Source organism: Onychomys torridus, unplaced genomic scaffold, assembly GCF_903995425.1.
Source record: "Onychomys torridus unplaced genomic scaffold, mOncTor1.1, whole genome shotgun sequence".
Taxonomy (NCBI): Eukaryota; Metazoa; Chordata; class Mammalia; order Rodentia; family Cricetidae; genus Onychomys; species Onychomys torridus.
In genome coordinates, this window is record NW_023413756.1 from 79,251 (window position 1) to 105,485 (window position 26,235).

Consider the following 26,235-nt stretch of genomic DNA (forward strand, 5'->3'; position numbering starts at 1 on the left):
AAATCAGAACCAGAGTGAAATATGCTGGAAGGCGCTGTCCTCTGAGCAACACTACTGCCATCTTCATGAGATCAGCTAAGCCTGCTTGCAACAATCCATCACAAATGGGCCTGGGGGCTTCCTCAGAGAAAAAAGGGTGGGGAAGACCACTGGATTCTCCCTCCCAACCATTTGTGTGCCGTTCTGCACAAGCCCCTGGGACTTGAGGGAGGGTTAGAGTGTGTATATTGGGGAAGACTAGGGGAAAGCAGACATGGGGACATGTCTATGAGGACATGAGGACACTGGGTGAGGACTTTGTACTGCAGCTGTTTGGGGGGTCACCCATGCACCTGTTGGTATCCCCTCATTCATGTAAGTCCAATAAATTGGTACTCCACTGAGAACCGTGGTGTGATCTTTACTTTGCTTTTCTTTCGGACCTTAGGGGAAGAGGTAGACATTGTTCATATCTCCAGGGAAGGGATTTTAGTAACTGATATTGTCAGATATGGCCATTACTGGGACCTAGGGAGATAGCTTAGTTGGGAAAGTGCTTGCAGCATAAACAAGATCCAAATTTGATCTCCAACACTCACATAAAAAGCCAGGGATGGTGACATGTGTTTGTAATCACATCCCTGGAGAGGGGGAAACACTGGATCCCTGGGCATACTGACCTGGCTGACCAGCCTTGCCTAATCAACCAGTTCCAGGTCCCAGTGAGAAACCTAGCTCAAAAAAAAAAAGTGTAGAGCTGGGACAGAGCTCAGTGAGCAGATTTCTCACTTAGCAATCAAGAAGACATGAGTGGGATTCCCAAAACTTACATAAAAGATAAGCAGTGCAGCCTGTAACAGCCATGTTCACTTGCAACTCCTGGGTAGGAGGCAGTGGAGAATGGGAGACCTCCGGGAGTCTGCTTACCAGTCACTCTAGCCAAGCGACAAGCTCCAAGTTCAGTGAAGAGACCTTGTCTCAAAAACTATGGTGGACATCCATGGAGGAAAACACCCAAAATCAACCCTAGGCCCCTCCATGTGTGGGCATTCATATATACAAGTGCACACACATATATACACCACACACACACACACACACACACACACACACACACACATACACACAGGTTGCTATTATCAAAGACAGAAAACAAGCACTAATAATAGTGGGAAATGAAAGATTAAAATTTATAGCCTTCTATAACTTATCTGAATAGTTTATATATATACATATACATATATGCACATGTGTATGCACAGAATATATTTGAGTTAAACAAAAAAGAATGCTGCCCCCATTATGACACCACAATGCTCAATTATGACATCACAATTCTCTACTATGGCATCACAAATGTAAATTGTGATGAGTTGATGCTCCATTAAATTATGATATCACAATTCATCATTGTGTTGTCACAATGTTGCATTGTGTTATCAAAGGGCTCCATTTTGCATTACATTGTGTTGTCACACGGCTCTCTTGTGTCATCACTGCCCTGCTGTGTTGGCACGATGGGCATCATGATGCCCCAACCGTCACACACTTCACATTGTGATGCCCAAGTGGTGTACTATGAAGTTACAATAGAACATTCTGATGTCCATGACAGAATAGGGCCCTGTGGTGTCACACGAGAGCACTGATTGGATACTGAAGCATTATGATGGCTCAATAGATCACCATAATGTCACAATGAGGCACTAGGTAGGAACATTGTCCCAGCACAAAGGCACATTCTGGCATCATTGCAGGGCATTGTGATGACACAATGGTGCATTGTGAAGACATAATTCAGCATTGGGATGAAACAATGGAACATTATGATGACAGAGAGAAGAGCATTGTGGTGTGATGCCACAATTCACATTCTGATGACATGATTCAATACAGTGATGGCACAATGGAACATTGAATTATCACAATTTACATTTGTGATACCACAATAGTAGTGTGATGTCATAATTGAGCATTTTAATGTCACAGAGGGATACTGATGATGCAGTGGAGCACTCTGGTGTCACAATGGGGGCATGACACAATGGAGAATTTGATGCCACATTCACATTGTGATAGAAAAATAGTGCAGCAGGTGTCTCCCCTGGTGACAGGATGGCATGGGGCCCGCCTTATCCCCCATGAAATCAGCCTCAGAGAAGAAGGACACAGAGAGAGGAAAGAAGCTATGTTTCTTAAATTTTTATTGCTGTGACAAAAATACTTGAGAAAAACAACTTAAGAAAGAAAAATGTATTTGGTTCACGATGTCAGGTTTCAACCCTTAGTTGGCAGGATCCATGCCTTGGGTGGTAGGTAAAGCAAAATATCACAGCAATGGGAGCTGTGGTAGGGTGCTTCCCAATGATAGCAAAGAAGAAAAGGACAGTGCAGTGAAGGGAGGGGAGGGGCAGGGAGAAGAGAAGAGATGGAAAAGGGAGAGCAGAGAGAGAACACCCTTCAAGACCATGTTCTCAGTGGCCTACTTTTTCCAGCTAGGCCCTGTCTCCTAGTCCCCATCACCTCCCAATACACTATCAAATTATAACCCATCATTGGCTTTACCCACTAAGACAAAGCCCTCATGGTCTGGTCACTTCCCTAAATCCTCATCTCTGAACACTGCATTGGAAACCAAGCCCTAGACATACAGGCCTTTATGAAGGACACTTCAGAGCCAGTCATAACACTAAGACAGACTAAATACTTAAAAGAGACTTAAGCACTCACCTTTTAGAGTACTGGCTGCCCTTCCAGAGAACCCAGGTTCCCAGTATCCACATGGTGGCTCACAGCCATCTGTAATTTCAATTCCAGCGGGTCCAATGCCCTAGTATTAGTCAGGGTTCTCTAAAGGAACAGAACTGATAGAATGAATACACACACACACACACACACACACACACACACACACACATATATATATATATGATTTATTAGAGTGGCTAGCAGTCCAATAGTGGACATCTCCCAACAGAAAGGCCAAGAACATGGAAGTTGTTCAGACTGGATGGCTAGCAATTTCAGTCTAGTGCTGGAGTGCCAGGGAAGTCCTTGGAGCTGCTGGTCTTCAGTCTGTTGGAATTCCCAAGGAAGTTGGTTCTAACACCAGAATAGGAATGTCTCAGTATCAGGACAGACAAACTTCCCCACAAGAATGAGGGCAAAGAGGCAAAATGGCTTCTGTCTTAGTTACTTTTCTACTGTGCAATAAAACACCATGACCAAAGCAATGTGTAAAAGAATTTCATTTGATGTGTGTTTTCAGAGGGTTGGAGTCCATGATGGTGGAGAGAAGAAATAGCCAAGAGTTCACATCTTAATCTACAACTCATGAGACAGAGAGAGAGTGAGCACTCAGAATCACACGAGTCCTCTGAAACTTTAAAAGCCTGTCCCCAGTGACACACCTCCTCCAACAAGGCTGCATCTCTAATCCTTCCCGGATAGTTCCACTAACTGGGACCAAATACTCAAATATATGAGCCAATGCAGGCCATTTTCATCCACATCACCACAGCCCACTTCTTGCCTTCCTGAGTACCAGCCACATACATGGTCCACGGATACATGAAGACAAACTTTGGTATACAGAAATAAAATAAATGTAAAGGAAAAGGAAATAGAGCATGCTTTCTTCAAGGTCATTTTATCTCCATGATTAGAAGTGGAAGCTTTGAAACTATGTTTTACTTGTTCATAAACTGTGCAGCACACTGCAAACTTATGGGGCAGAGGGAACTTTAAACAGTGTGGCTGTGTGGTCCCACCTGAAGATTCCATATGTTTCATCAAAATTATCTGAAGCCCCCCAGTTGATTGCAATGTGATAGGTGGGCTGCAGATTCCACTCATCACACATGAAAGGACAGCCCCACAGTAGCAAATGGCTTGCCCAACATCCATTCATCGACTGCAGTCAATTTGCTCTGATGTTCCCTAATAGGAGAGAGCTGTGGCATGGATAATAGCAACCAACAAATAATTTAAAATTAATTTCTACTTGGTTTGGGAATGTACCATGTGACTTCCTGGCTGCCGACTGCTGGCTAATTCAGTTTGGTTCAGATGAATGGGCCCTTCCTGAGCTAACAATACAGTGCAGCCTTGTGCTGAGGTGTGGAAGGAAACCTGACAAGGGGAACATTGCCTGTGGTTGGCTCCTCAGACTGTCAGACACACGGTCACTATGTGGCTGGGGGATGATGGGCCAAAGCTGGACTTCTGCTGACCCTTTACTTTGTGGGTTGGGGTTCAACATGTGAGCATAGGCCAGAGTGGGGGGTGTGCTCCTCTGTTGGCTGCTAAGCATTTCCATGAACAGTATCTAAGCCACAGAACTCTTAGTTAGGTTTTCTACCACCCTCACTAGAGAAGAGGAGGCTTATGCTCTGAGAGGATATACACCTACCAAAGCAGAGCCCATGTGGACTTGTCATCCTTAAAGCCTTTCCCCCTGAGATCTAAAATGGACAGCTGCAGGTAGATTTGGGTCACATCCTTGGATCTGTCCCGCAGAATGAACTGTGCCTCACAGGTTTCCACCTCAGTCTAAAGGCAGTGGCAAGGAGACCTTCAGGATACTCTTGGGGCAACCGAGAGACTCTCCTTCCAACTGTGGAGGCACGCCTGAGACAAGAGCCCCAACTGTCACTCTCAAGTCTGCCACATCTTCCAGGTATTGTGCTACCCCCACCGATGAGTCCAGCGGGGGCAGGAAGGTGGCCCTTCTCTGGGAGAAGCTTTGTTCCATCTTCTTCGGCTTGCTGAAGCATGGACTCCACCTCTCTCGCTTTCCCCTGGGGTCTGATCTACACCCTCATCTGGTGGCTCAACCCGCCTTTTCAAAGTCCCCATGCACTGTCACTGACTCTCAAGAGGACCCGGGCCAACAGCCCTTTACTAGGGCCTCCATGTCTGTGGAAAAGGAGAGGGACTACTGCCATCTGGCTGACTCACCAAAGGAAAGCTGGCCCACGATTCTCAAAGGTTAAGACCACAAAAAAGAGCGGGTTCAGTGTTTGTCTTTGCCACTGGCCTCAATGCCTGGAAGAAAGGCAGTTTAGGTAACAAGGAATTGGTTAGTACTTCATAAGCAATAATCAAATTTAAAAATTACTATGGTTACCCAACCTAGAAATGGTAGGTATTTATTACCCATGTCATTATGTATCTTTGGGAAAACATTTGAAAATCAGCTTTTCCACAGATGTAACACAATACCTGAGGAAATCCACTTACTGCAAGAAATTTTTATTCTGGCTTATGTTTTCTGGGGGCTCAGTCTATTTGGGTAGGCTCCACTGTTTGGGGCCTGGGGCAAGGTAGGACATCATGTTAGGGAGCATATAATAGAGCATGCTGGCCTCATAACAACTAGGAAGCACACAGAGAGAGGAAGGGTCATGGTTTCAAAACACTCTTCAAGGGCACACCCCCAGTGACCTAACTTCCTCCAACAAGGTCCCACATCAGGCTGGCCTTGAACTCACAGAGATCCACCTGACTCTGCCTCCTGAGTGCTGGGATTAAAGGTGTGTGCCACCACCGCCTGGCTAGGTCCCACTTTTAAACGCTCCTCCATCTCCGAACTTCCCAATACCACAGCCTCGAAGTCATGCATCTGCCACAGGGGCTTTTGAAGAACACTTCAAATCTATTTGGAGAACATTTAAAAACTGTAGCAGTATGCGAACCCTGCAGCCCCCGGAAATGCTACTGGAGGTCTCTTGTCTTTGGCTCCTGGAGAGGAAAGTTGAGAAGGGATGTGGGGATTCTGAACACTTAGAAGCACACCTGCCCCCATACAGCTGAGCACTTAGAAGCACACCTGCCCCCATACAGCTGAGCACTTAGAAGCACACCTGCCCCCATACAGCTGAACACTTAGAAGCACACCTGCCCCCATACAGCTGAACACTTAGAAGCACACCTGCCCCCATACAACTGAACACTTAGAAGCACACCTGCCCCCATACAGCTGAACACTTAGAAGCACACCTGCCCCCATACAGCTGAACACTTAGAAGCACACCTGCCCCCATACAGCTGAGCACTTAGAAGCACACCTGCCCCCATACAGCTGAGCACTTAGAAGCACACCTGCCCCCATACAGCTGAGCACTTAGAAGCACACCTGCCCCCATACAGCTGAACACTTAGAAGCACACCTGCCCCCATACAGCTGAACACTTAGAAGCACACCTGCCCCATACAACTGAACACTGCTTTGCGAACACGAGACACTAGATGAGAACGGAAAAGTCCCAGACAATTAATTCTAGCCCGGCAGTGGTGGAACACAGCTTTAGGATTAGCACTCGAGAGGCAGAGGCAGGAGGATCTCTGTGAGTCTGAGGGCAGCCACAGCTACAAAATGAGTTCCAGGACAGCCAGGGCTGTTAAACAGAGAAACCCTATCTCGGGAGGGGGGGGGCGGATAATTAATTCCCTCAGGTCTGCAGGGCTGAGGATGTAGCTCAGTTGGTAAAATACTTGCATAATATGCACAAAGCTCTGAGTTCCATCCTCAGTAATGAATAAATAGGACACAGTGGTACATGCATGGACTCCCAGCTCTTGGAAGGTAAAGGCAGGAGGATCAGAAGTTCATGGTCATGCTCGCTTTGGCAGCACATATACTAAGATTGGAATGATGCAGAGAAGATTAGAATGGCCCCTGAGCAAGCATGGCACGCAAATTTGTGAAGCGTTCCATAATTTTTATAAATTATTAAATGTTTATTTATTAAAAATTTTTTTCCATTTTACATACCAACCCCAGTTCCCACTCCCTCCCCTTCTCCCGCCTCCTCACCTCCCTCCCACTCTACCCCCATCCACTCCTCAGAGTGGGTAAGGCCTCCCATGGTAGTCAACAAAGTCTGGCATACCAAGTTGAAGGAGAGCCTAGCCCCTCCCCATTGTATCAAGGCTGAGCAAGGCATTCCACCACAGGGAATGGGCTCCAAAAAGTCAGTTCATGCATCTGGGATAATTCCTGGTCCTGCTGCCAGGGACCCCACAAACAGATCGAGTCACATAGCTGTCACCCACATTCAGCGGGCCTAGTTCGGTCCCATGTAGGTTCCTGAGCTGTCAGTCTATAGTCAATGAGCTTCAACTAGCACCGGTCAGCTGTCTCTGTGGGTTTCCCCATCATGTCCTTGACCCCCTCTTCTTTTTTTTTTTTTCTGAATGTCGAACGTCATTTATTGAAGGAGGGAGGAAGTCTTAAATACAGACTTACAGCACAATGGGGGAACCCTGGTTGGCAGAAGTTCACTTCTGATTTTTTTTTTTTTTTTTTTTTTTGAGCTGAGGATCGAACCCCGGGCCTTGTGCTTGTTAGGCAAGCACTCTACCATTGAGCTAAATCCGCACCCCGGCTCCTGATGTTTCACAATCTTGCATCTAAGCAGTTAATGCCCAATATGCTGGATTCACAGACAGGAGCTTCCCTTAAGCATTCAGGAGGGTGGAATCTTGCAGGGAATTAGCATAGGGAGGATATCAAGGTCAAGGTCAGCAAGCAAGGCAACAGTTACCCAAAATGGGGGCCAGGGACCTATAGGTCCCCTCCTTTTACTAAAAAATGAGCTTCTGACTTAGGTTGCATGGGATGTCAGCAGGTCACCTTACCCGTCATGGAGACACCTGTCCAGGCCACACAGGCATTCTGTCTTAGGTTGGTGAGCGCCCCCCCCCCCATATTTTTTTAGAAAAAAAAAAAAAGAGAGAAGAAAAAAAAGTTCATGATCATCAGCTACATGGTGAGCTCAAGGCCAACGTGGGTTATATGAAAACCCATCTCAAGAAGAAAATATTCATTAAGTATAAAATCAACACACAAAATTACAAGAACTACACATAAAATACAGTGGAAACCGGGAACATACTTCCATCAATAATGAAACCCATATATGTCCAGGAACAAACTTAACAAAACTTCTGTAATATGGTAAAACCTTAAAAACCTTGCTGACAGACAAATGCCACCAAGCAAACAAAACAACCGCTTCAGGAAATTGAACTACGTTATTCCAGAAATGACAAAAAAATAATACCCAATAATTCCAAATGTTCGCTTCCTACTTACTTGACTACTCAGTGACGGTCTATTAACCACATCTTTTCTCTCCCATAATTTGGATGCACGACCACCAGGTCATGCTCATCCTGGGGGGCTGCCCTGCTCCAGATGGCTCACTTGCAGTGAAGGCAAACCTGCTGTCAGTTCACTTTTCATATGTAAACCAATGAATCCCAGGCCTGGAAGCCCAGACTCCCTTTGTGTCCCACTTTATCTGCTCTCCATTCTAGGTCCTCCTGCCCTAATTACGGTAGGGACAGTTGGAGACAATTAGGGGCAGTCCCATACTACCCAAGACCTGTCCTGAAACTGGTTTACCCAGCTTTGCCTTTTCCTTTCTGTATAACACTTTAACTCAGTTGTGTTGTCTCTGCTTGAGGTCCACGTGAATGTTGTCTCATGTATCTCTGTGACATGTGGTATAACTCCTTCTCTTTTGGGGTGTATGGGAGGGGAGTGTTTAAGACAGGGTTTCTCTGTGTAGCAGTCCTAGCTGTCCTGGAACTCGCTCTATAGACCAGGCTGGCCTCAAACTCACAGAGATCTGCCTGCCTCTGCCTCCAGAGTGCTGGGATTAAAAGTGTGTCCTAGCTAGCTCCTACTCTTAAATGTAAATATAAGTTCAGTTTTCAATGGCATTTGTCTCCTAAAATATTGGCCTTCTTAATGAATTTTAAGTAATTTTTACGGAATTAATTTGTTTCCATTAATACACTGTTTACAAAAACATGGTGGGACAGAGAGAGGCTGGAGAGATGGCTCAGTGGTTAAAAGCACCTGCTGTTCTTCCAGAGGACCTGAGTTCAGTTCCTGGCATCCACTGTGCCTCACAACTGCCTGTAACTCTAGTTTCAAGGGATCTAACATCCTATAGCCTCCATGGGTACCTGCATAGACATGGTACCCCTGCCCCCAACACACACACACACACACACACACACACACACACACACACACACTAATAAAAATAAATCTTAAGGTTGGGCAGCAGTGGTACACACCTTTATTCATAGCACTCGGGAGGCAGAGGCAGGCAGATCTCTGTGATTTCGAGGCCAGCCTGGGCTAAAGAATGAGTTCCAGGATAGGCTCCAAAAGCTACACAGAGAAACCCTGTCTCCAAAAGCCAAAATACATAAATAAATAAATCTTAAAAGCGTACTACATTAAGGGCCTGGGGATATTGTTTAGTAGTAGAAGTGTTGGCTTAACATGTACAAAGTTCTGCTTTTAATCCTTGACACATACACCAGCTCAAAACCAAAACCAAAATAACCTTACTTTAATTGAAATACTAGATCTGAGGTTTTGCTACTACATTAATATGTTCATTATTCATAACTATATTAAAATACCTGAGAGAGGTGTACTTATGGGGAAGAACTATTTTGGCTCACAGGTTCAGAGGTTCCAATCCAAAATGAGCTGAACATCATGGCAGAGAGCATGCAGTAGAGAAAAGCAGCTCTCCTTGTGGCTGACAGGAAGCAGAAAGTGCCAAAAAAGGAACAGAGGACACAATATGGCTCTTCTAGGCACACCCTTAGTCACCTACTCCCTCCAGCTAGGCCCCAACTACTTTTTACCACCTTCCAGCAAGAGCACATATTCTGAATCCATCAGTGGACTAATCCCTCAGTTAGGTCAAACCCTCAGATTCAATCACTTCCCCAAAGCCCATTAGCAGGCAACCGAGGCCCAGGTGGATGAACTTGTGGAGGACATTCCTATTAAACCATACTGTTTCATCCTAGCCCCCAGATCCTCATCTCCACCGCAGAATGTAAACTGTATTTAGTACAGTCATTCTCAACCTTCCCAATGCTGCAACTCTTACCACAGTTCCTCAAGTTGTGGTGACCCCCAAACACAAAATTATTACATTGCTACTTCATAACTGTAATATTATTATGAATTGTGATATAAATATGTGATACACAGAACATCTTATATGCAACCCCTGTGAAAGGGCTGTTTGACCCCAAAGGGCTTGCCACCCGCCTGTTGAGAACTATTGATGTAATACATCTCAAGTGCCCATAGTCTTAACAGTTCTGGTACTGCTGAGAAGTCCAAGTCTGAGACTCAAGGTGAACCTCCATAAAGTTAAAAAGCAAGCCTTATACTTGCAGCATGTAGGTCCAGAGTAGGCATTCTGACGGAAAGGGACGGGGTGTGGAAAGGAAGAATGGGATTCCGGCAAGCCAAATGCAGCGGAGAAAACATTAAATCCTGTAGCTCCGTGGCTGGCATCCGGGTGCATGGTGTGAGGTGCACTGGGAAGACTTAGGTAGTCCCACCGCAATGGCCTTGCTGTTTGCAGCCTACCGTGCCTCTCTCCGGCCGGTGTGTGCTCACTGCCCGTACCTCTACTTGGCAGATGGTTCTGGGGTCTCCAGTGTACCTTTGGCTTCCCCCTCACAGCTTCACACAAAACCCTTTCTAGGACTGCCTGCAGGGATTGCAACTTCCTTCCAGGCTTCAAGTCTAGGTGGGCACACTTGGACCCCGCTCATCTGCATAGCCAGAATCTTATGGAGCATCTTATGGACAATGTCAAGGCCTGCTTATAACCAGTAACCCCTTGGATCAAGGAAGATGTAGAGATGGGTAGAATCTCATCCTAAAATTAAGGCATCGTTCCTACTGCCTAGATATAAACCACTTGCCTCCCCATCCCCTTTTTGGACTTTTTTCTTATTATTATATATACAGCCTGTGTGCCAGTAGAGGGCACCAGATCTCATCATAGATGCTTGTGAGCCACCATGTGGTTGCTGGGAATTGAACTCAGGACCTCTGGAAGAGCAGTCAGTGCTCTTAACCTCTGAGGCATCTCTCCATCTCTGACTTGCCTTATTTGTAACAGCCCCAATCTCTTCAAGAGCCACTTTTTCCTTGACCCTCACATTACATGGGCTCCTTTTCTGAGAAAACTCTGTTCTTCTAACATTTAGCTATGAATTGTTTACTTTCAAGTCTTATTGTAAACTTGGCAAAAAGGCTCCAGCAATAATTACAGAACAGCCCCGATGCTGGGCTGCCTTGAAATTTCCTGCCAAATTAGTTCATTAAAAAAACATTCAGCCTCAAAATCTAGAGCATGGAACATTTTTTTTCTTAACTAGAATTTCAAGAGTGGCCTCTACTTTTAATTCCCAAAAAGTCCTCATGAATACTTTTTACTCTTCATATTTTTACCAAAATTCTAGCTCCTGATCTCTTACCAGAACCCTGTTTTAGCTTTTCAAACCTTCTAGACTGCTTCTCCACATTTAATATTCAAACCAGTTTAAAAAAAAAAAAAGCTTAAAAACCACATGATCAGGTGGTCCCAGCAAGGCCCCCACTTCTCGATGTTCAGTCCATGGTTTCAACCCATGGGTGGTTGCAGCCACACTTTTAGGACATTGTAGGACAGAAGCATCATGGAGGGAGGGCCTGGTGGGGAAGCAGCTCACTGCAGGGCAATCGGAGCAGAAGAGAGAATGTACCCACGCCAACAGGCTTCCTTTTTCTTAAAAAAAAAAAAACTGTAAAGGAATTTTAAAATTACATTTATGTATGTGTACACACACATGAGCACGCATGCTACAGTGCATGTGTGTGTTCAGAGGGGAACTTGTAGGAATTGGTTATCTCCTTCTATGACATGGGTTCCAGGGACCAACCTCAAGTGCGGTAGAAAGTGCCTCTATCAGCTGAGCCATTGCTCTTTACTCGGTCTAGGCTCCCAGCCTCCTGGATGGTGCCGTCCACACTCATGAGTCCTCTTCTCCTCATTAATGTTCTCAGGAAGTCTCACACAACCAAAGTGGTTTTTTTAACTAAACATTTACTCATCTTTTACTAAACATCTTAGTCATCCCTTAGTCCAATCAAGTTGACAAGATTAATCAGTTATTATGTAAAAATAACAGAGTACAATCACAAAAACCGTGAAAGTAACACAGGATGGTAGGGTAAGGGACAGGGGGAGCTGACGGAGTGTGGAGGCAGGTGGTACAGTGAGCTATTAATTTTTTTTTTTTGTTTGTTTTGTTTTTTGAGATAGGGTTTCTCTGTGTAGCTTTGCACCTTTCCTGGAACTCACTCTGTAGCCCAGGCTGGCCTCGAACTCACAGAGATTCACCTGCCTCTGCCTCCTGAGTGCTGGGATTAAAGGTGTGTGCCACCACCGCCTGGCCAAGCTATTAATTTTTTATGAATGTTGCAGGTATTAAATTCAGACTACAGCCCTCAAGTGTGAAAGAAATATTGTCAGCAGAAACCTAAATTTCAATTAATTTGGGGCCTCAAATCCCCCCAACCTCTGCCCCCTAGCGCTGTTGGGTTTATTTATACCCAGGCATTAGGATGGCTTTGGGTTCTTGGAAGATAGGTCATCTATGCACCTTGCACCCGTTTACAAGTCTGTTATGGCCTTAGTGATGTAAGACCTCGTGTCTCTACTTTTCAGGACAGTGATACTATATTGGACAGTGATACTATATTGCTGTTTGCCAGGTGTGAGCAGGGCTAGTCACCATGTCGCTGACTAAACGTGAGCATGAGGATGCAGGTCTAGAAGATGATGGGGTGACTTGGGTTTCATGGGGGGAGGTGGGAGTTTAATTTGGCATCAATACTGGAAGTTCCAGAAATGCAGAGTGGAGCAGGAGCACTAGGGAGAAGGCTTTGCAGAAGTTCTGTGGGGTAAGAATGGGTGCTGGCACACCAAGAACTGCAGCAAGAATAGCAGGAGCAAAGCTGGGGTGAGACCACACCTGGCTTCCCAACTCTCCCTTGAGGTGAGTGGGGAGGCTGCCTTCAGAAACATCCAGGGACTGAGAGAACAAGACTCAGGAGGAAAAGTACATGACTGGAGATTAGCCACACCACAGAGCTGGCTCTGAAGACCATGGGCCAGAAAGGAAAGACATGATAGTTCTTGTCACCTGTAAGCAGTCCCTTCACACCCTGAAATGAGATGGTGGATTTCTAGGTGTGCCTTTCTTTGCTCCCTAACTGGAGGGTTAGCACACCGTCTGAATTTGCTGTGGATTTGTTGACCAGCTATCCCTTTTTCTGGACAGAAAGGCCTTGAAGAGGAGGGAAGATGGAGGATTGTCCAGTGGAAACCTCAAGCAGAGAAGGCTGTGCCTGGGAGAGCTAAATCCATGGCAGTCTTTCTTGGCTACTTGTACAGGTGGAAGGTGGGAGGCCGTCAGTTGCTTTCTTCCACACATCTTAGCAGCAGCAAATAATGACCAGGTAACAGCAGGTGGTTCAGCCTTCCCCAGCAGCTCCACCTCCATCAGGGCAGGGTTCTCAGGTTTCCTGGCAAATCCTCAAGTGGACTTGCCAGTTGAGGTCTCCAGCCTTCTGAATACATTCATATGATATTCTATTGTAGTCTAGGTTTGCATTTATTTCAGGTACGTTTTCATGGTAATGTAGTATTTCCCAACTGTTTCTCTTGAAAATTACCCAGCACTGGGGTTGGGGATTTAGCTCAGTGGTGGAGTGCTTGCCCAGCAAGCGCAAGGCCCTGGGTTCAGCTCTGGCAAAAAAAAAAAAAAAAAAAAAAAAAAAAAAAAAAAAAAAAATTACCCAGCACTTGGGAGGTAGTGGCAAAAGGATTATGAATTTGAAGCTAGCCTGGGCTATATACTGTGTAGCTCAGGCTAACCTCAAATTTAAGGTTCTCCTGTCTTGTCCTTCTGAGTCTTGGGATTACAGGTGCACATGACTAGAGAGAATTTCTCAGTATTTCATCCTTCTAAGAAGTAACTCCTCTGTATAAAACTAACTGCAAGGTTGTTGAACAAAATAAACCAGGAGTGGCTGATCAGTTAAAGTGCCCTTGGATTAATCTGGTCTTAATATATCTGGACTGACCACTGCTGGCCAGACTATTAATCAGCCAGCATTTTTTTCTTCTACTTGAGGTAACATGGTCAGAAAAGGGGGCATTTAGCCCTAATTATATGGATCTATATGGTTCAACCTAAAAATATTAAGCCCTCCACATCACCTTGTGTCAAAATGTTGCACTACATTTGGCTATCAGGCAAGCATTCACGGGCAGAGGAGACTAATGAAGTTATATGGGATACCCAGGGCAAACGCTCTTCTGTATGTTTTCCCCTATGCAGCTTAGGCTCTCTACATTTAACATAAACAGGATTGGATCAGGGGCCTGTCAGGAGTCATACAATGCTCACTGCAAACATCACCTGGGTTCTATCTAAAGGTAGAAATTACCCACTCTGAGGTGGTCTCTTATGCTCCAACTTAGATCTGGTATAAGGTATATGCTGAATTTTGATGAAAAGTCTTGTGCTTTATCCATGAAATTTTGCAAAAATAACACATATTTCTGTTTCTAATATTTTAATTCTATTTATTCGTTCATTTTTTTATTTGATGTGAGTACCTGCTTTTATTTATTAGTACAACATGCATGCCTGGTTTATGAGAGGCCAGAAAAGGGTACTGGATCCCCTTGAACTGGAGTTATAGGCAGCTGTGAGCCTCCACGTGGATTCTAGGAACTGAACCGAGCAGCAAGTGCTGAGCCATATCCCCAGCCCTCATTTCTAGTATTTTAAAATACAGTTTTGATTTACCTTTAGCTGGGGAGATAGCTCAATGGTAGATTGTTTGCTTAGCATATACTCCTAGCAACTGCAAAAACAGTTTTAACATTTTCTAAGAGACAAAAATTATATAAAAACACTTCGATCACTACGTTGTATTAAAACTGTGAACATAGTTGGGCAGTGGTAGTGCACACCTTTAATACCAGCACTTGGGAAGCAGAGGCTAGTGGATCTCTGAGTTAAGGACAGGCTGGTCTATAGAACAAGTTCCAGGACAGCGGCTGTCTCGAAAACACCAACCGCGCCCCCCCCAAAAAAAAACCTGAAAAATAAAAAACAAAATAACAAAAGCCTCTGTGAAACATATGTTAAAATCTTGAAATTGCAAGCTATATTGCTTGTTTTAAAACATTAAGTTTTAACTTGGGAAATGGGCTTACAAAAGAGGAGAAAAGTGCAGTTAGACACTTAGAATGCTATCATTTGGGTATTTATGTGGTAGAATGCTGTTAGTCAATCTCCATTCCTTGACAAAATACCTGAGAAAATCAATTTAAAAGGAAGAAACTTTTATTTTGGTTCATCGTTTTTTAAGCTTTATTTTATTTTTGTGCATATGTGTGTGGGTGCCCACGGAACTGGAGGGAGCCCCCGGTTGTGAGCCACCCAATGTGGCTGAGAACTGAGCTCATGTCTTCTGTGTAGTCTGTACTCTTCGATGCTGAGTCTCTCCAGCTCCCGGCTCAGCTGTGAAGGTTTCTGTCTATGTCACCTGGAGTCCCTCATGACAGGGAACTAATGAGAGGACTCGCTCACCTCAAGGTATCCGGGAATTGGGGGAGAGGGGGCTGGGAGGGTGGCATGCATGCCAGGGTCCTGATCCTCAGTGACCTCTTCTCATTAGGCCACTTCCTAGAGATTCCACCACCTTCCAGCAGTGCCAAGAGCTGGTGACCAAGCAAGCCTTCAGCATGTAAACCTTTGGGATCATTTAAGATCCAAAATCATAACAAACAATGGCACCGTTTCTGCTTTTAGATAATTTCTTTACTATAAACATAATTTAAAATATATTTTAAAATACAGTTTTAGCAGTATGGTAATTTTGCTAGGAAAAGTAAATTCTACTTGCTAGAAAGTAGAAAATTCCCAAACCATCAAGTAGTTTGTTCACATTTTCGAACGGGTGAGCCAGTGAAAATCCTAGAGGAAAAAAAACAACAACATTCAGTCAGAATAAATAATTGTATTAGACTCACTGTCATTGCTTTAAAATCTAGAAGAACTATAAAATGGCAGCAAAATAAGGTTTGTGTTTTGTCTAGTCAAAAGGAGCTAGAAAGTAATTTGTGGAATGAACCAGCTGTCTTATATAAAACAGCCTAAGAACCAACCCCCCCCCCCCCCCCCGAGTGATCAGGACACAGAAAATCAGAGTTGGAAAGAAACAGAAATGTACTCAGCAGAGAAGAGATGAGACCATGATCTCAGGTCTGAGAAGCACAAACAGGAAGAACTATGGAGCTTTCTTCAGGACTAATGGTATCCTCTCCATTTGGCCAAGACACAGGTTACCATAGAGCAGTGGTTCTCAACCTGTGGGTTGCAGCCCCTTTGGCAAACTTCTACCTCCAAAAATATTTATATTATAATATATAACGGAAGCAAAATTACAGTTATGAAGTAACAATGAGATAATTTTATGGTTGAGTGGTCACCACAACATGAAGAACTGTATTAAAGGGTCTCAGCATTAGGAAGGCTGAGAACCACTGCCATAGAGATATTCCTTCACAAAGTGGGAGCAGCCAGCCTGTACTGTGAATCAATGGCAAATGGTGACAGACAAACATTCAATAAAGGAAATAAAGCGTAGAAATAAAATTTTGTCAGAGGGTTGGGGATTTAGCTAAGTGGTAGAGCGCTTGACTGGCAAACACAAGGCCCTGGGTTCAATCCTCAGCTCAAAAAAAAAAAAAAAAATTGTCAGAGTTCCACTAGAATGAAGGTTAAAAATGCTAAAGTGTTTAATATAGAAATAATCCTACAGAATTACCAATAGGGGGGGGTGATACTTTATACTTCTCCAGAAATACCCAAATGACATTCAGAGGAAAACTGTAGAACAGATTTGAAGCAGATCCTCAAAAGGATTAGAAAGATCCCTGCCAATGCCTCCTGCTGCTCCCCCACATAGCCTGTGTGTGTTCACCTGCCTCAGCAGCAGGCTCTGTCCTCGGTACCCTTTCTCTTGGCTCTAAGGTAAATTCTGAAGTCTCTGATGTCTACTTCTAAATAAACAGAATTTTAGCAGAATTCTACAAATCCTAGTTTCCAAATTAGTGGCTGTGTATTTTATAGATTGTTTACTCAAAGAAGACAGTTTGACAGCAGATCTGTGTCCAGGAACCAAGAGAGAGGTACTAGTTACCACGTCACCATGCATTGGAGGTCACATAACAGTTTTAGGCAAACACAGATCCACGGACTGCAGTCTCATCTACACTGTGCTCACTGCATTTTCTTGTCCTTCAGTTCCTCTGCTTGGCCTGCTCCCTCTTGACACAAGCCCCTGTCTTCCTGTCTCCTCTTTGCTAACTCACTCTGATCTCGGTTTAAGCACTACTTCCAATGAGCATTGCCTATAACACCGACATATTTCTTCACTTGGACTGGTTCAGAACATTCCAGGCACTTCCTTGCTCTGTCATGTGAGCTGTGAGGCCCCCTACTCTCTGTCCACTTCTGCTGAACTGTGTAAGCTCTGTGGTGAGGACTGAGTCTGGTTTTGCTCACTTGTTACTCTAACAAGCACACATAACAATATCTCAACAAACACTTGTTGACCAAGCAAATGAAACTACCAAACTCATAAGCAAACTTCGAAGGCCTCTGGACCCCGAGGGCGTGCCTTTCAGGGAGGAGTGAGGAGAGGACCTGCATTTCTTGCTTTCTGCTCAGTAACTGAACTTACCTGGGCCTTCCGTGTGCTCTGCGGTTCAATCATGATATTGATAAGACAGGGTTTACTTGTGTCTTCCAGTGTCTGCTTCAGAGAGTTTCGGAGTTCTTCTGGTGTTTGTACAAAACACCCTCTGCCTCCAAATGCAGTCATGACTTGCTCATAATGTGAGTTTGGCAAGAGACACATTGGAGGGACACTGGAAAGCAATTGTAAGTCAATAAATTTTAAATCTTTAAGCTGCTAGAAAAAAGTAATGTCCCCATATTATCTTCGAAAAATGTAAGCTGGCCCATAGGGCATACTTTTTTCAGAACAGCTCTATGTAACAGCAATATGTAAAACAAATGTAATTTCTTTGTCTTTCCTTTATTCCATCTCAGCATTTTTATTTCCACTTGAAACAGGATCTATAAAAACCCTGATAGGCCTGGAACTTGCTGTGTAAACCAGGCTGATCTTTAATCCCAACAATACTCATGAGGTAGCAGTGGGAAGATCTCTGAGAGTACAAGGCATGTGCCACCATGCCTGGCTGCTGCAAGACACAGGAAAACATAATGGAACCCAGCTACTATCACAAAAGCTACTACTTGGAAAAGTCAAGGACTTTTCCAAATGTCAAGCCATGGCTTAAGAAGTCTTGGTGATATTTTAGCATATATATATATTAGCTGGTTCTTAAAATGACTTTCATGTGCGCTCCCAAGAACTCCTAACAGTGTATTTATCTAAAATGCCTATCAAGCATCCAAGGCCAAATGAAACAACACTTGTCTCCTCTTAGGATCCTGCCCTCACTCTTCCAGGTCTGGCGTCTGACATCATCAGTGGGCGTGGGCAACTATATACCTGCCTTAAAAAGCCGGATGCAGACCCCTATTCTCTCTCTCTGTTTCCTCTATGCTTTGCTCCGCTCCCTCCCCCTTTTTCTCTCTCACCAGGCCAGGTCCCCTTCTCCCTACCCCTTTCCCCTCCTATTAAAGCTCTAAAAGTTACCACTGGGTTCTATCGTGACCATGACCTACACCAACCAGCACCGATTACTATCATCTCCTGGGTCAGGCAGATAGCTTTATTTCTTGTGTAATTTAGGAGACCCTCCTTTCTTATACAACCTTACTAATAGACCCCTAACTTCTTACCTAACCACTTCTTGGAATGTAGACTGAGCACACAGATCCCCTTTTCATACACCAATCAGTCATTAGCACTCAGTTGACGGTCTCTTTTACCACTTCCATTTTGGATTGTAAAAGAAGGCCTGGTGATCATTGCCTGAGGAAAATTCTTACCTACCTTTATGACCCTGTAGAATTCAAGCCTGGTGACCTTGCTCAACCAGGGGATTGCTATTGCTCGGGTTTATAACTGGACTCCTGAAAGACTTGGGGAGAACTTAGAGATAGAGAACAGAGAGGAAAAAGGAGGACTTTGACTAGAGAGTACGTGTGGATGAAATGAAAGATGAGGAAGAGTCAGATGGGGAAGTACTAGGGGTAAGAACAAGATGAGGCAGAATTAAGAGGAGAGAATTAAGATGGAACTTAGATGGAACAGTAGATAAATATAGAGGGAAATGAGGCAAGAAAAGGAGCTAGGCACAAGAAGAGAACTGAAGCTGTGTAAACAGGATGTTTGCCAGAGGAATTAAAGCAAGTGGACTATAGAGCTCGGTGTGCTGAGTGAGATTCTATTTCCCAAAAAATAGTCCTCACTGTTCGTAGTTCTCTCTCCTGAGCCCCTAGGATGTATAATATTAAAGCTGGTCCCTCTAATATTATACAAGACCTGGCTTTGTTGTTGTTGTTTTCCTTTTTCAATGATGGATTTTTTTTTTTTCTTTTTGAGACAGGGTTTCTCTGTGTAGTTTTGGTGCCTGACCTGGATCTCTCTCTGTAGACCAGGCTGCCCTCAAACTCAGAGATCCACCTGGCTCTGCCTCCTGGGTGCTGGGATTAAAGGTGTGCGCCACCACTGCCCAGCTGAACTTTTTTTTCACACCTAGTTCTTTTTCTCTTTAGAACAAAAAAATAAAAACAAACAAAAACAAAAACCAATCAGTTGTGCATTGGATCCAAGCCTAAAGACACTATCCAGTAACCCCTTTGAAAGCACTTTAAACAGTCATGTGCATTTGAATTGTTAGATGTGGACTATACCCTTCAACATGCAAGTCTTCAACTTCGAAGTCGTCAGTCGTCTTTGGTTCTTATTGATACCAAATTTTCAGTGGCTCAAGGTGATTTCGATAAATACATGCATTTCTCAAAGTGTGGACAAAGTCACCTGGCTGCAGGCTGTGATGATGGTGGTCACTTAAGTCATCAGGGTGCTAACTGCAATGTTAAAGAGCAGTCTGGCCCACGTCACTTGTCCTCTGATACAGTTTGCTGTTTACCATACAGAACCAGCAGAGGGCATGGTATGGAGGCAGCACTATCAGAGCTGAGATGCCAGTACATGGAACTGCATCTTTCTCTTTATTTTTGCTTGAGACAGGACCTTGCTATGTAGACTGGCCTGGAACTCAGTATGCAGCTCAGGCTAGTAACCTCTAAATCCTCTTCTCTCACTCAGTCTTCCGAGTGCTTGAATTATAGTTTTCTCCATATTTTCAACTGAGTCTTTTTTGTGTATGATGGAGTCTTGATACGTCTTAGACTCATCAACTCAAGCGATCCTCCTGTTCCAGCCTCTAGACAGAATAGGTGGACTACATGTGTGTGTTGCTACACCTGCTCCCTATATTTTTTTATTGTTTACATAGTAATGTCTAACAGAACTTTCTATAATGGTAGAAATGTTTTATATACAGTACAGTGGCCACAACACTACCTGTTACTATGAGTACTTGGAATGTAACCTAACCAAGAAATTGAATTTTTTAAAGACTTACTTAATTATTTTTGAGACAGTGTTTCTCTGTGTAGGCCTGGATGTCTCAGAACTCACTTTGTTGAACAGGCTGGACTTACTTCAAACTCAGAGATCTGCCTGCCTCTGCTTCTCGAGTGCTGGGCTTAAAGATATGTGCCACCATGCCCAGCAACAAAAGATCTATTTTTATTTTATACGTATGGGTGTTTTGCTGGCATGTATGTCTATGTACCACATGTGTACAGTGCCCAAGGAAGCCAGAAGAGGGTATGAGATCATCATCAACTGTCAACTTCTCAGCTGAAGATGAAAGGGTACTGATTTTTTTTTTTTTTAATGAGACAGGGTTTTATGTAACTCAGGCTGGCCTAGACTTGCTATGCAGCCAAGGATGACCTTAAATTGCTGATCTTCTTGCATCTATCTTCTGATTGATAGGTGTGTTCCAGCATACCCAATTGTTATAAAATGCTGGGGGATCAATCATAGGGCTTTGTGCATAAGAAGCTTGTATTCCACCAACTGAACCATATCCTCAGCCTAGAAACTGAACTTTTCCCTTTATTTATTTCTAACTAAACTGAAGTAGTAACATGTGATCAGGAGCTACTTCACCAGACAGCACAGTCGACATTGTCAACTAGGGTGAAACCAAAACATGTGGCATGATCGTTTGAATGAGAAATGGCTCCATAGGCTCCTATGTTTGAATACTTGATCTCCAGCTGGTGGAACTGTTTGGGAAGGATTAGGAGGTGTGGCCTTATTGGAGGAGGCTTTGAGGTTTCAAAAGACTATGCCATTCCCAGTGTGCTCTCTGTCCCCTGCTTGTGGATCAAGATGTGAGCTCTCAGTTGCTGCTCAAGGGCCATGCTTTCACTCCCCCATCATAAACTCTAACCCTCTAGGACTGTCAGCCCAATTAAACTTTTTTTTTAAATATAAATTTCCTGGGTTTTAGTGTTTTATCATAGCAATTGAAAAGTAACTATACAAACGGTTATGGAAAAACAACAGTGAAGCAATACATATATGAAATTACTAGTACTCTTCTCTCTGGATTTCTCTTAAATTTTTGTCACTGCCCATGGCAGTTCTAACAGTCTTAGTTTGACCCTGCCATCAGATGATGAAGGTTTAGCTTTGTTGTAAGAGAAAGGAAGATCTTTAAATCACAAATAATATGCCAGCTCCTGGGATGGCTAACCTTTGGCTTGACTACATCAGGAATCAACTCAAACCCAACTATCGGGGCATGCCCGTGAGGGATTTTTTCTTGATTGGATCATTTGAGGTTAGAAATCCCACCCTAAGTCTAGGCCACACCTTCTGATGGTTGTCCACAGGAAAGGACATGGAGGAAGGAAGCTTGTTTTTTGTCTGCTTGCCCTCACTCTTGCTGGCAGGTTCATCTACTCTGCTGTGGAGGCATTCCTCCACTGGTATTAGAGACTACTTTTTCAAGAATCCAAGGAATGCTAAAGATGAGCTGAGACAGACTGAACACCTATTGCATTCTTGGCCTTTCTGTTGGAAAATAGCCATAATTGGGTGGCCAGACCAGAGCCTGTAAACCACTCCAATAAATTTCCTTTTAATCTATGCAGATTCACATGTGCATTCATGAGTTCTGTTTCTTGAGAGAACTTTGACTAACCAGCATTAACAGACTTCCCTGATGTAAATAATAGCACTGCTATTACCCTAGCCATCACAAATCTTGATCTGAGGCCTCAGTGATTCCCTGACTGTAAACAATCATGGATAGTTATATAAAAAGGAACCATGAAAAGGTGGCTTCTGCCCTTTAAAGGGACTGACAAACTAACCAAGTTTAAGCACATATGCACATTCCAGTACAGCAAACTCTTAAAAGACAGACTAAATACTTGACATACTATAACTAAACATTGTTGTGAGTTACTCACGATATAGCAGCTTCTTGAAAATTCAACATTTTTTCCCAAGTGTCAGCATCAAAACCTTGGTAGATTCCATTATTGTTAACTACCAAGAGGATTATTGGCAAGTTGTACCTAAAAGTGAAAGTAAACTATGAAGAGATCAATCTTTTAAAGCAATTTCTTTTCTTAAAACTGAAAACTTTTTACTTAAAAGTATGTTTTCTATAAGATTTTTCAATATTAAGAGGGAATCCAGCATTTACTATCCTAATAAAAATATCAGAGCATTGATAGAAACATTGCCGCTGTAGGGTGTATTCAAGACTAGGGCTGGCAGTCTGCTTAGCTATGGACTAAACCACTGAACTTTTCCACCTTCCCCATTCCCTACCCTCCTAGGCCTATTACTACATGGTTCCTAGGAACACTGTCTGAAAAGTCCCAATCTATTGCTCAATGCCTCAATGACAACCAGCTCATGCCAGATGCTGTGAAAGACACACAGGCAACTAATAAATACCCAATCTGCATTTCTGATCAAAAGCAGTATGGCTGAAAAAGAATGTGGGTTTTCTTTTATAAACTTTTTTCTGAGGGCTTGTGGTAATGACACAGCTAAGTAACATGAACATAGCAACTATCTGTTCTCCAAGCTAAAAGGGAACTAATTGTCACCCTCTAAAAGGCTAAATTCCCTTCCTACATCTTTTGGGCATATGTCAGATTATCAATATAGACCTCTAATAGACCACACAGGTTCATGTAGCCCAGGTTGACCTTGAACTTGCTATGCAGCTGAGGATAACCTTGAACTCCAGATCCTTCTCCTCCACTGCCATCTCTAATCCCAAGTGCTGGGATTACAGGAGTGCATTGCCAAACCTGGTTTGATCTTGATAGTTTTAAATACCAAAGCTTTCAAAGTCCCAAAATATGTCTCACAAAAACCCTACTAAGAGCCCTAAGTAGAACAGTTCTATTCTAGTTTAAAGGAGTCCTCATGCTGATATAGTGGGAGTTTCTATCTGAAAGTTTGTAACTAGGAGCCTCAAAACACAACACTGTGCCAGGGTTCCTGTTTGTGAAGCAAGTGAGCACTGTAAGTTTTCATATTTACGAGAATGAAAGGCTGTGACTTACGGCTCTGCTTTACCTGCAGATGGTTTCCACTTCCATGCCAGAAAATCCAAAGGCACTGTCTCCTTCCACACAGATGACCCGCTGCCCAGGACTTCTATCTTTAGCCACTATAGCAGCTGCAATAGCAAATCCCAGACCGACTCCCATTGTTCCAAAGGTACCAGCATCGAGCCTATTAAGGAACAAAGCTAAAACCAAACTCTTCTGCACATGTAATACAGGGTGGAGCTGGCATAAACCTTTCAATCTATATTTATGGGGTTTATGGAAAGAAATTAAGAAATAGACATTTTTCTTTAATATCAAATTTTTAGAATATAAGGAAGTAATTTGTTAAGGATAAGCAGCATGAAAAGAAAAAGACACTCATGATTGCTTGGATGAATGTAAATATACTCTTAGAACATGGAGTATACAAATTATCACATTATACCAAGAACTATGAAGCATAAAAACTATAAAACTACAAAATCTCACTTAAGAATACACTTGAGATAGGCAGTGGTGGCACACGCCTTTAATCCCAGCACTCAGGAGGCAGAGGCAGGTGAATTTCTCTGAGTTCAAGGCCAGCCTGGTCTACGAGTGAGTACCAAGACATCCAGGACTACACAGAAAAACCCTGTCTCAAAAAAGCAAAACAAAACGAAAAAAGAATATACTTATGTGGGACAGAGAGGTGGCTCAGAGATTAGGAGCACTGGTTGCTCTTGCAGAAGACCTGAGTTCGATTCCTAGTATCACACAGAAGCATACAACTTCCCATAACTCCCATTCCAAGGGATCCAAAAGCCCTCTTCTAATCTCGAAGGGCACCAGGAAGGCACACATGTATGTAGGCAAAACATTCACACTCATAAAATAAACTAAATAAATCTAAAAAAATTTTAAAATACACTTATGAAATATGTTCTTATACACTAGACATGTACAATTCTCAAATATTTGTCTTAATCAGCATTACCATGGTTTCAAATTAAACATACTGTCCTTTCTTTCTTGGAGTCTTACCTGTGACGAGGAAGGTAGTTCTGAAGTACTGTACGGCCAATGTCCATAGTATTTGCTCCCTCACTTACTATAAAACAGTCTCTGGGTAGCTGTTCTTGAACATGGTAGAATACTGTATAATAATTCATAGGGAGGGATTTTTTGGAAGCTAATTCCTAAAAATAGAAGTAAGTATACACTAAATTATATTGAAACAGAATTTTAAAAACAATGTCAATCAGCTACTATGAAGTTATTTTGGAACAGTTCAATACCACCAATAAGCTACAAGATTCTCAAATGACTATACAGTGGCTACTCTTGAACTGTGAACAATACAGGGCCATGCTAAGAACAATATGCCCTACAGTCCCAGTTTGAGACACAATGAATAAGCTGGGAGATCTCCCATGTTCTGGTGAGTTGATGGACCTTACCATATTAAACACCTGGAGAAGTCTTATAGTAAAGATGGCTGAGCAACACTGGGTTAAACAAACAGAACAATTGCACTCTTAAAAAAACACCGTCTTATCTGTTTTTCAGAACAGTTTTATCTGAAGTATAGTCCTAAATTTAAAACTAAAATGTTAGGATTACAGAAGATGATCTGAAAATCTGGTTCTTCTCTCATACAGTGTAGAGTACTATGTTGCATCTGCTATTTTAAAAGTCCCCAGACAGAGTGTAGCCTGGTAGATGTCTTCACACAGCCTCATGCCCCCTAGTGCTAAGAGCAGCCACTGGTGTTTCATCACTAACAGTACTGTCTGGTGCCGGCACTCCCAGCCTCACCTGCTCTACTGGAGGTTACACTCATGATGCACAAGAAAACTCCCCACACCTCTAGAACAGAGGAGCAAACCCTAAGGGGATCCTAGGGAAGACATTTATAATAACTGAGAAAACAGCCTGAGACTGGCTCTTGGCAGTAGAAACAGTCACTGATTAAGATTTCCCTGCATGGTGGAGTTAGCTACATCAACTCTGTAACGATGTTTGGTTGAAAGTACAAACATCATACTCTATGATGACAGATACATTAGGGAACAAAAGTGCCTAACTCAAATTTCAAGTTTACAAATGTATCATTCTATCAGGAAGAAATCCTAGGTCAGGCTGGAGAAATGGTTCAAAGGTCACGGACACTTGTTACTCTTACAGAGGACACAGGCTGGGTTCCCCAGCACACACATGGTAGTTCACAACTATCCATAACTCCAGTTCCATCTTACCTCTGAGGGTACTAGGCACACATGGTACACAAACATACATGCTGACAAATATTCATGCTCACAAAAAATAAAATAAATAACTTAAAAAGAAACCCTAGGTGTATACTGAACACTTCACCCAGCTGAACCAAGACACACACGATACACAAAAAGTAAAAGAAAACCCAACATCCCATCTGTCAGTCAAAAAGAAAGTGCTATATTTACAATGACTTTGAACAGAGAACACCAACACTGCCAAAGTGACTCACTGCGGGACCAGCCAGTAAGGATTAGTGGTGATTTCAAAACTCATGACCATCTCCAAATCCTCCACTGTGAAGCAAAGCCACAGGGGCAGACGTGAAAGCCACAAGAGTGTCCAGCAGTGACATAAAGATAAACGGTGGTGTGTGTGGGTGGACGGATTCTACATTGATCAAACTTTCCATTTTGATGAAGGAACCAACTATTAAACTCACATACCTTG

The 26,235-nt window shown here is 43.3% G+C and overlaps 1 protein-coding gene and 1 non-coding gene across 2 annotated transcripts in view; one reads left to right on the plus strand and one right to left on the minus strand.

The window, feature by feature from the left end:
* The first annotated feature begins 6,596 nt into the window (after positions 1-6,596).
* On the plus strand, positions 6,597-6,703 carry LOC118576474. Its single transcript, XR_004943955.1, has one exon. It is a non-coding gene; the product is annotated as a U6 spliceosomal RNA (small nuclear RNA).
* Positions 6,704-15,680: 8,977 nt separating this feature from the next.
* The window catches only part of Hacl1 (2-hydroxyacyl-CoA lyase 1), a 34,637-nt gene continuing 24,082 nt past the window's right edge, over positions 15,681-26,235 (minus strand). The window contains exons 13-17 of the mRNA XM_036176715.1: positions 24,553-24,707; positions 23,555-23,713; positions 22,426-22,533; positions 17,630-17,816; positions 15,681-15,858 (exon numbers count right to left, since the gene is read on the minus strand). Coding sequence (XP_036032608.1) covers positions 15,826-15,858; positions 17,630-17,816; positions 22,426-22,533; positions 23,555-23,713; positions 24,553-24,707 — 642 coding nt within the window. The 3' untranslated portion in view covers positions 15,681-15,825. The remainder of the gene's footprint in view (positions 15,859-17,629; positions 17,817-22,425; positions 22,534-23,554; positions 23,714-24,552; positions 24,708-26,235) is intronic.